Source organism: Gymnodraco acuticeps, unplaced genomic scaffold (assembly GCF_902827175.1).
Source record: "Gymnodraco acuticeps unplaced genomic scaffold, fGymAcu1.1, whole genome shotgun sequence".
Lineage (NCBI taxonomy): Eukaryota > Metazoa > Chordata > Actinopteri > Perciformes > Bathydraconidae > Gymnodraco > Gymnodraco acuticeps.
The window spans coordinates 51,673-62,902 of record NW_022992316.1 but is presented as its reverse complement, the minus strand read 5'-3'; the positions used below and the strand labels follow the sequence as shown (position 1 = coordinate 62,902).

At 41.5% G+C, this 11,230-nt stretch overlaps 1 protein-coding gene across 1 annotated transcript; it reads left to right on the top strand.

Annotated features, from left to right (window-relative positions):
- The first annotated feature begins 286 nt into the window (after positions 1-286).
- On the top strand, positions 287-8,704 carry shha (sonic hedgehog signaling molecule a). Its single transcript, XM_034208413.1, has 3 exons — positions 287-807; positions 4,708-4,969; positions 6,951-8,704. The coding sequence occupies exons 1-3, from the start codon at positions 508-510 to the stop codon at positions 7,625-7,627; spliced, it is 1,239 nt and encodes a 412-aa protein (XP_034064304.1). The 5' UTR covers positions 287-507; the 3' UTR covers positions 7,628-8,704.
- The last annotated feature ends 2,526 nt before the right edge of the window (positions 8,705-11,230 follow it).

The window sequence follows — 11,230 nt, the reverse complement described above, 5'->3', positions numbered from 1 at the left end:
CCCTGCTTCAGATTGGATTCCAGCTCCTGTCTGTCCTTCTCTGTGAAACCTTGGAAAATGGGAGGGTGAAAAAAAGAGGGTTTTATAATTGATGTTTTCCCATGGAGTAGCCCCTCCTCCCCGAAACACAGGCTCACCCTCAGGTGGAAGAAATCTTTTAAGGTTTTTTTGTGGGATAACATCAGGAGGGTTTGTCTAGGAGAGCCAATCAAATCCCTCCCCTGCTATAGATCGGTGCTATAATACAAAGCAGTAAAAGCGGTTGCCTCACACAGCCGGCTGCAGCTCGACCAGAGATCCCGTGGCTTTTAATTCCCTCACTACTTTTTTTTTTCCTCCTTCGATGTGCCCCGTTATTACCATTTGTCGTTCATTTCCGCACCTGCCACAGTAGAGACCGGGCGAAAGGCGAAGTAGAGGAAGAGACAAGGACATTTCGAGAGGCAGACGGTTAGAGAGATACAGCGCGTGAGATCTTTAAAAAAAGAAAAAGAAAAAGGACACAAAATGCTGCTGTGGACCAGAATCGTATTGGTCGGTCTCATCTGCTTGTCCTTGGTTTCCTCTGGGATGGGATGTGGACCGGGCAGGGGGTATGGAAGGAGAAGACACCCGAAGAAACTGACACCTCTTGCCTACAAGCAGTTCATCCCCAACGTGGCGGAGAAGACCCTCGGGGCAAGCGGAAGATACGAAGGCAAGATCACCAGAAACTCCGAGCGATTTAAAGAACTGACTCCCAATTATAACACAGACATCATATTCAAGGATGAGGAGAACACCGGAGCGGACAGGCTCATGACTCAGGTAAGGAGACAGAGTAATATGTGATTCCCTGTGCTCTCCACCATCACTGCGCACTGCAACAACCTCCCTGTCAGACCCATTGCGCACCTTAAGTGAAGTGAACTCTTCACACTGAGCCTTTTAACTTCCCTGTAAAAGCTTTATATGCGGGGAGTTTGCAGAAAGGGTTGCAGGCTGGATGTAGAAATCCAGCTGGAGGAGAAGTGATGTGCACGCGGACAGTCAGGACACTCGGCCTTCATGATTGTGACAGTGTATTTAAAATATTAATGTGCCACTCTCCTCATATCTATATGTGTATCTTTGTGAGGCTTTATTTCTTATTTCCCGCCGCGCACACTCCTACATTTCAGTCAGTGAACGCATGTATTTGTTGGTAATTTAAATTCTTTATTCTAAGAGCTGGTGGATGCGCACCGCTTCAAACAGGCATGGCGTGGCTCATACAGACATTTCCTCGCACAGGCTGCTGTAATGTAGCCTTTCGCTTGGTGTGCAGCAGTGCATGGAGACAGTGACATGTCTGGGAGAGTGTTCAGGACTTCATACATGGGTGGGACTCAGTTGGGGGTGATGGAGCCTCACTTGATGATGATATCTTTATTGTAATGCTTAGTTATCAGTGCAGACATAAGACGAGGCTCGCAGAGAGATGGAGATGTCTTTCTTACTGCAGGAAGAGAAGCCGCGTCTCTCCGGCATGAGCATGACTTTTAGCACTCAGATGCCGGTGAATTATTAAAGGCGCTTGGGTGATATTGGCTCAGTAATAATAAAATGCCGGTGGTGATGGTGGTGATGAAGCCATGCGCGCTCCGGAGTCCCTGAACCCGTGCCTCGCGCCATGCATGAGCACGATGAAATATTCACTGTGCGTGCGGTCTGTCTCCCCCTCCCCTACATCTCTTCTGACATAAACCTATAGCTGCTCATACGGGAAATGACAAGGGGGATGTGATGCCCAGCCTGGGGGTTCAGGGCAATCCAGCAGAAAAGATGGATAGTGTAGTTAATGCATGTCTGGGGATATTGAGTAACATGTGTATGCAAGGCTTTTAATCTGAGCCGAACACACCACCTGCTGTATAAACAGCTGTGTTTACAGGTCTGTGAGGAATAATGCAAACGAGGTGGGAGTCTGTCGGATAAAAGGTGATTATTTAGAGCATATGTGGCTGAAGTTTGGCTATAGGATCTTTAAATGTCGTTTTTGGCAGCTGGTTTTTTTGTTGAACAGATTCGCTTATTTGTTAGTTTTGGTTAATCTTCCACTTTGCATCCGTTTACAGAAAACACAACAACAGGCGCTAATGTGACATGTGCAGAAAAGGGGCTTTTTTAGGCTCCCCTCACTGATCTTGGAGATGCAATTTGAACTTATGACCTTTGGTCAGCGGGGGGCCAGAGTAACTTAAAACAGGTGAAAGTCTTCTAATCGTGCATGACATTGTAAATCCAGCAAATTAGGCTTTGTACATCCAAAAGAGAGGCATAGCTGTGAGGAAGGCGACTCTGCCAGTGGCATAAGCATTATCACATGGGGAGTTACGCTGTGCCACGGCTTTACGCATGAACCTCTTGCGGTTTTACGCACAGAATTTTACGCATGAAAATAGTAGACTTTCCTTGTTATCTTTGGTTCAATAGATGTCGGAGTGTTACATGAAACGTGTAACATAATTAGTTAAATTCACTGAGGTCCAGCCAAGACTGTAATATGTGAGATTTGAAAGGAGCGCTGAAACAGCTGACTGTCAGGAAAGTTGCCAACAGAGGCGTTTTACAGACAATTAAAGATAATGATCCCATCAATACCAGCGTTTAATCCACTAACGATAGCTTAATGGTTAGTAGTATAATACTGTGTGCTTCGATTGCCTCCTGAGGAGAGGTGAGGTTCCTTAATCTCCTAAATTCAACGAGTTCCTAAAGACCTTATAAAGCCGAATAAAGTGCTCCAGTAAAACCCTTTATTTCCCCTGGTTAGTTACTTCCTCATACTCCTTCTCCCCGCAGTGTAGCTCTGTTGAGAGTCTGTGTCGGGAAGCTTGTTTGCCCTGACAGGTAGCTGATAAGTGTTTCCTAACCAAATCATTTGTGAAAAGATTAAGAGGGAGGCTGTTGAACAACCTTACCCCGAGCACAAAGCTTCCTGCTGGGCTTCACGGTGGCTGAGCAGAATTTGGCTTGATTTGCGGCACACGACCTAATGAATTAATAAATAGGTTAAGCTTTACGGCTCTTGACTCCGACAATCCCACTCAGAATGTGGGAGGGTTTCTTGTTGGAAAGCGGGGGCTGGGGTTTTTCCTTTTTAAATATATATTCAACACATTCTACAAGTGTGATATCCTCATAAAACAGATATATGTGGACGAGTTTTTTGGGTTTGTGTGAACATTCCTGCGCATAAAGGGACGATTCTCTCCATCCTGTGGATATTTCACAGGTCTGTCAGTCAGAGGAACAGCCAGACTTAAGGAGGCATGTCACGTCTGCCAGACTGTGCAGGAGAGGAAGAATGAAAGCTCCCTGAAAAGACCCTTTGTGATGTTTTATTTGACATATTGCTCGAGTGTCGAGAATAGTTGTCTTGGAGAAGGCCAAGCATCTTCATTCAGAGAGAGGACGATTTATTTATAGGACAAACTCCAGCTGCTCTTGAAGATCACCTTCATATCATCTGCATATCAATTATTGATTTAAAGCAAACAGACAACCCAACAAAGGATTTCGTTCATTCCGTGGCCTAATACAAGCTCATGAATTTGTAATGTCTGTTCAAAGACACACTTTTTGGGGAGAAAAGGATGCTTGTGCTCGCACCTTTCCAAGACCAAAAGACCCCATATGTTATAGGCCAGTGAAGCGAATGCGGTGCCTTATCAATATTTCATCACAGCTCTCCTATCCGAGATGTGCCCTCTGCTGAGCTCAGAGATTCAGACTCAGGGTTTCACCTCAGTGATTTCTAATCGTTGAGGGCTGCGGAAATCAAGCAGATGTGGTCCAGTTTAATTCTCCTTCATTCTTCCATCAGTGGTGGAAGAAGTGTCCAGAAGAGTTACTTCAGTAAAAGCAGCAATGCTACATTTGTTCCAAGTAAAAGTCCTGCATTCAAAATCTTACTTTAGTAAAGAATAAACGTATAAGCATCGAAATGTACTTAAAGTACCAAAAGTAAAAGCACTGATTATGCAGAATGGCCAATTTCCGAAAAGGTTATACATTGATTTACGGATGATTATTCATGTCTATTTAATCACAGCTGGTAAAGGTGGAGCTAAGTCCATTAAATAATTCATATATATTAAGTAATGGCTAATAACCTAAATCTAAAGTAACTTTCAAATAAATGAAGTGGAGTCAAACGTACACAATTGGCTTCTAAAATGTACTGGAGTAGAAGTATCAAGTATTATTTAAGTACAGTACTTAAGTAAATGTACTTTGTATCTATCCAACACTGCTAAAGATGAATACTAAATATATTTTAGTCAATAAAAAGCACCTGTTACTTGTTGCAAAAGCACTTGATTCAGACATTTCCACATGTTACGCATCTAAACGAGCCATCCATGCACAACAGGTGACCAACTGGTCCATTTCTCCGTCTCTGCACAGATGTGAAGCTGAAGTCTCTGAGAAATCTAATTGTGTGAATGGAAAAGTGGCTTCGTGGCAAAAGCTGCTTTTAAATTACACTTTTACGCATCTTAAACTTGCCATCCAGCTGACTAACCGGTCCATTATTCTGTCCCGCAGAGAGATAAAGACAAGCTCAAATTGTGTCAATGCTTAGTGGCAAAAAATGCTTTTAAATCAAACTTTTTCCACATTTCACGCATCTAAAAAAAGAACTTCCAGATGACTAATTGTTCCATTTCTCCGTTTCTGCAGAGATGTAAAGACAAGCTGAACTCTCTGGCCATCTCGGTGATGAACCAGTGGCCCGGGGTCAAGCTTCGGGTCACGGAGGGCTGGGACGAGGACGGGCACCACTTCGAGGAGTCGCTCCACTACGAGGGCCGAGCCGTGGACATCACCACCTCGGACAGAGACAAGAGCAAATACGGAACTTTGTCCAGACTGGCGGTGGAAGCGGGATTCGACTGGGTCTACTACGAGTCCAAAGCGCACATCCATTGCTCTGTGAAAGCAGGTAAGGATACGAGATGAGAGGAAGTGGCATGTGTAATATGGCTGAAGGAGGAAAAGAGAAAAAAGTCAGCTTTATTTCCGTCAGGTGCGATTTAAAAAAAGAGCAGGTGCAGATAGTAGACGTGCGTCAAAAGAAAACGTTCAGGTGCGTCCCAAGTGTCCAAAAACATCTGATTTCCGTAAGAAAAACGCGTAAAATGCGATAAAATCTGTCTTTATATGCGCTTATATTGACCAATAAACCCAAATAATCATCCACTTAGTGATTATTTAAGTACGTTAATTCATTTTTTGGTTTCAGGGGGGTGTAGTTGGAGTCTAGAGATTAATTTTGACAGATTTGTGGTGATACGAAATAAATTCCTATGAATGATGAATTCATGGCGCGTTATTTCCTGATCTTACCTCGCCCCACTGTCTCCTGGGAAACACGACTATAATCCAACGGTGTGACCTAGAAACATCATTGTATACTCTAAAATAAACATAAAAGTAAGAAAGTTGTGAGGGTTTTGAAGTTATATATTTGATTTACGACGAAAAAACGAATAAAATCGAGCTTTTTCTTTCGGACTTAACGTGAAATCTAGGTTTAAATATATGATTTTTAACATTTTGGCTACTTTTTGGATAGCTTTCCAGGCCCAAGGCACACCTAGAAACTATATTTCTCCACGCTGACGGATGATCCGTGCTCTCCCCCCCTCTTTATTGATAAATCCCTTACTTATCATTCCGCACACTCGTCTTGAGATCACAGTATGGCTCTGGCCGACGTGTCATTGGGGGTCATGCGACTTTACCAAAAGGATTTGCCCGAACAATGTTGAATTGGTTTGGGGTAAATCTGGTGCTCGGTTGTCACCTTATTTCATGCTCGGGAATCTTAAAAGAAGATTAAAAGCCCCCCAAATTGCGAGCAGGAAACCCCCTTTTTTTCTGTGTGCGGGACAGTGTGATCCTATAGAGACTGGTTGGTATGTGAAGAGCTCCACCAAGGCCAACATTATTATCATGAAGCCTGACAACAAAGCGCGAGAGAGAGGGCACATTGATGTTGCACAACAGAAAGCATTTAAGAGTGCCTCATTTAAATTCAAATCTACGACTCGAGAGGCTTGGAAAAGTGGCTCCGCTGGGTAAATAGTAGTTTGTGAGTCGCCTATTTGTGTGAATTGTCACATGGAGGTTTCTGCACCTGAGTAAATATGGGAAGAGAAGCTGGGAAAGGCGTAAGTGTTCTTTACCGATCCACAAGCTGATTTAGAATAACAATGGCTGCTCTTTATTGGGTTTTTTAATTAAGAATAGATGAGCCAAGGCTTTCAGTTTTCTCCGTCTCAGACAACCAAAGCCAATACGCATTTGGCACGGAGCAGCAGACATCATTATGCAAAATGCATACGGCCCACCGTGATGTGCAGGAAAACTACAAATACAAGCAGGAAAAAGGAAGGTTATTGAATGGGCTTTTGAATAGGGAGGGGATCCTGAGCTGTGATGGCACCTGCGAGTTTATTTAGTTATAAGGTGCAAGAAGTATTCAGAGGCTTTACTAGAGTACGTTATTGTCAAAATACAAGTCCTGCTTTCACAATCCTACTTAAGTACACAAGTATTATCAGTAATATGCACTTAAAGTGAAAAGTAAGTAATTGGTTATTCTGCAGGAAAATGTCCTTTATGTGTATTTAATTATATTTATATGTGAGACAAACTTTATGAACATTGTATGCGTTGGATTTGTTTGTAGATGTTGCAGTAAACAAATACAATTTAAAAAAAAAAGGTTATTTAAAGGGCGAATCCTAAATCATCTGTAATGTGTTTAGGTATAAAAATAAGTTTTAAAGTGCAGTTTTATGAACATTTGATTTGACTTTTTTTATATAATGTTACAGTACCATAGTGGAATAGTTGATAGTCTGTTTTATGGTGTTAAAAACTGTATTTTAAGCAACACAATGTTTTATTTTTAACAGAAAACTCAGTGGCTGCAAAGTCAGGCGGTTGCTTCCCAGGATCCTCCACGGTCACCCTGCAGGATGGCACCCAGAAGCCGGTCAAACTCCTCCAGAGCGGGGACAGGGTCCTGGCAGCGGATGCGCACGGAAACCCGATTTACACCGACTTCATCATGTTCATAGACCAAGACTCGACCACCAGGAGGCTTTTCTACGTGATCGAAACCGAGTCGGGGGAGAAAATCACCCTCACTGCAGCTCACCTGCTGTTCGTGGGTCAAAACAACACCGACAACACGGATGAAATGTCTGCAGTCTTCGCCAGTCAGGTCCAAACCGGACAGACGGTGTTCGTGTTTGACGCAGAGAGACGTCGACTGGAACCAGTGTGCGTAAAACGGATTTTTACGCATGAATACGAGGGCTCGTTTGCACCGGTGACCGTGCAGGGAACCGTGGTGGTGGACCAGGTCCTTGCGTCCTGTTACGCAGTGATCCAGGACCACGATCTGGCGCACTGGGCTTTGGCACCAGTCCGGTTCTTCTACTGGGTGAACTCGTTGCTTTACCAGCGTCCAACCAGTGCCCAAACCGATGGGGTGCACTGGTACTCCAAGATCCTTTTCCAGTTAGGAACATGGCTCTTGGACAGCCACTCGATCCATCCACTTGGGATGTCAGTATACACGAGTTGAAACCTCTAGGAGAAGACTTAAAAATGTAGGACACATGAACTATTCAGTAGATTAAAAATAAATAATAATAATAATTAAAAAAACGAACAATAAGACAAAAGGCCCCCAGTGGAGACGGGATATTTATTTCAGTGACTTTTTCCATGTGTCCCTCTTTCAAAGAATGAATGGAGCCTTAAAAAAGTTTCTCTTTGAATAATTTATTCTCATGTGAACTCGCTGCTGTCACACACAAATGGATTCTGAGACGACGGGTGTGTGTGAGCAGCAAATTGTGCATAATCTATTTTTGTATATCTCAAATGCAAAAAACTGAAAAAACAAGGAAAAAAACGACGAAAAAAAACCATGAAAAAATGTCGCAAAGAGAAAGAAGAAGAGTAGAAAAGGAGCTAACTATTGACAGGTTGTAATGTTCATATGTGCATAAATATGTGTGCAACTGACTGTTATATTTTGGGGAGAAACAAACTTCGCGGGGTTCCATAAATTATATTTTTATACACAGAATTGTAAATTAGATTTTGACAGATCGCTACCGAATCACATTTCGTTATTTGAAATAGTGTAAGATATGAGAATATATTTTAATTTAAATACAGTAGTTGGGAAAGTATTGGAAAAAATCTTGTACTGCTTTGGTTTATTTTAAGAATTGTATTATGTTGGAAACTGTTGGTTTTAAGTTGTCGGAGAGGGACAGATATTCTGCCTCATGTCTGCATTTTTCTCTGCTTTTCCTTTCTGTTGTGTTTCTATTGCTCCTGTTTTCTTCTGAGAAAAATATTAAATGCAGATTCTGACAATTCAGTAAAATCGTCAACAAAGTAGAAACAGTTTCGTTAAATAAATTAATAAGTAACTCCTGTAAATGTACTAAAACAAATGTATTTTTCTTTTCATATTTTGTAATAGGGAAATAGTTTTATAGAAATGACCTGCGGCAGATGCAAAGTTTGGATAGTCTATATATAGCCAGACCATAACTTTCATAACAGGGCGATGCGTCAAAATGTCTAGAGTTTATTATTTATATGTTTATTACAAAATGAGATAAAGAAAATCTTCAAACTTGCAGTTGTTACATGTCTTTGTCTGAGTGGGATTCACAGAAAAAACGAACATTTTCCGCTCAAATTAAAGTCTAAAACGAGTTGTTGGAACACAGGTTTGTATTTTTGACGAGTTTTCTAACGAACACAGCTTTATTTGTGGTATAATTAGCATATAACACGTCGTTTAAATGCTAATTGGATACGTTTGGGAAAGCTACAGCAAACAATTTCGCCCCCTGTTTGCAAAAGGCTTTAACAAAATGGAGGAAATATGGCGCTTTGAACTACCTTTTGCATGCTTGCGAAATGTTGAGAGCCCATGTCAGATTTAACGAGGTTTACCCTCCGCAAATACCTCCTAACTTGGAGACAAATTAAACACAAGTGTGTTTGTTGGCCCTGCGTGGAGGTCACATTGCAGTGACTGACAGAAGAAGAAACGCAGGCGGTGTCTAAATCACAGCTTAGTAAAAAAACATTTTCTCAATCTTTTTACAAATCGTTATTATCTACCAATATTTCCACAGGGACTTAAGTGCGTGTAATGGAGAGGTTTTAGTGCGTCTTCCCGTTGTTTTCTGTGGTATTAGAAGGATTTCCAGCATTGATTTTAAAGTTGTACAAGGGCGACATCATGTGGTCAAACACAGGTACTGCAACTGGAAATCTTTTTGACTATAAAGGGTTGCATATTCTTTATTTTTTTAAATATGAAAATTGACTACAAATTAAAGACAGAAAGGAACTACTATTTATGAGTTCAAGTTAATTACAAGGCAGATGTAGAAGTCTATAAAGCAACAGCTTTCAATAAAGTTGTACGTTTGATCCAAACTAAGCAGAAATGCAAATAAATTAACGGGTTTTTTTTAATGGAAATTGACTACAAATCACAGACTGAAAGGATATGTATCTACCATTTATAAGTACCTTTCTAAATAAGTTAAATTGTAGGCAGATGTATGAGTAAACTGAAGCAGCTTTCAATAAAGTAGTTTAAGTAGAATTATACGATATATTTAAATACAAAACATGCAGGTATAGCAGATCAAGAATGCTACGAAATGCTATACAGCTAGGAGTTAAAAACTAAATACGTTAATTAGTGGGCAGATTTATATTTTCATAGGAAATGAAGCAGCTTTTAATAAAGTAGTTTGAAGTTTGAAGCTAAACTAAGCTGAACCAAGAGCACAAATGCAAATGAATTACCAAAATATGTTAAAACACAAATGAATGACGTATCAAAAGGTAAAAAAGGGGGCATTGAACATGAGTTTTTTTGCAGCAACATGAGCAGGAATGCCGTTTCCTTCTCTCACATTGTGTTGTGTTGTTGATACTGAGAGGTGGAAACTTCGGGGAAGGACAAAGCGAGCACATCTCTGTGACCTTGGGTCTCTGGCAGATACAAAAGCGTCCGTGCAGGGCAGCATTCCTCGGAGCAGGTAAACAGAGCCTCCTCTAATCCCTCCGGGGGCCCAAAGTCTGCCGCAGCTCAACCACGGCTCTTACAAACGTTGACATTTGCAAACATGAACAGTCTGGCATTCTGGAAAACAAAAAGAAGAGTCCCTCCGAGCTTCTTTCAAGGCAACATTCACTCCTCTGAGGTAAGAAAGCAGCAGAGCTCAAGGAGGGGAGAAAAAAAAAACACATTTTCCAAGGATCCAACACACCTTTACTTACGGCCTCCTCCCTTACTGTCAATACACTGAACACAGACACCGAGTTACTCAACTAGACACGTGTAAGCGTTGCAAAACACTCAATAGTCAGACAAATGGCTCGATAGATTAAGGCTAGACGAATGGATAGATCGTCTTTTACTAAGAGAGAAACATTTCATGTTAGACGCTTTTATCCAAAGCGATTTACATACTCAATACTGTGGGCAATCTCCAGTGAAGTGGACACAACGACATGCTGACTGCAGTGGGGTTTGAACCTGTGCCCCACTGATCTGAACACCAACGCACTAACCCACTGCACCACACGCCTCCCCAACACAAGAGAGAATAGACGATTCAAACTTGTAGATTTGAATTATTTCTGAGATCTCATTAGCGTCCATGTTGGTGCTCAAACCTCTTGAACTGCATCAAAGTACTTTAACATCAAAATGTTGGTCCTTTTAAAATGATATCTCACATAAGTCTTTCGTGTAGCACGTGCAACTTTTGACAGAGTAGTCTGAGAGGTGGAAAGATAGTTGGTGGTGTAAAAAGTGTTATATTACATCCAAGTAGATCCTTGTTTCTAGACGTGTTCCGCCCCTTAGCATTCGGACAACATCAGATGAAGTAAATCTGAGTTTTAATAGAAGTAAACATGGATAGATGTTTACTAAAAGAGAGAAACAAAGGACTCACGGACGAAGAAGGTCAAACTCTTAGATTGTGAGCTTCCATGTTGTTGCAGTCATTGACTTGTTGATGCTCAAGGTCTCAAATCTCTATAAAATGCTTAAACACATCAAAAACAACAACATTTGAACACATGAAACCTTTGGAAGACTCGCTGGATGGATCCGAGTGTTGGAAAGATA

Excerpts from the sequence above, each read along its gene's own strand:
- shha (XM_034208413.1), top strand. The coding sequence starts at position 508 with ATGCTGCTGTGGACCAGAATCGTATTGGTCGGTCTCATCTGCTTGTCC. Across the intron at positions 808-4,707 it reads CGGACAGGCTCATGACTCAG|AGATGTAAAGACAAGCTGAA; the intron begins GTAAGGAGACAG and ends CCGTTTCTGCAG. Across the intron at positions 4,970-6,950 it reads CCATTGCTCTGTGAAAGCAG|AAAACTCAGTGGCTGCAAAG; the intron begins GTAAGGATACGA and ends TATTTTTAACAG.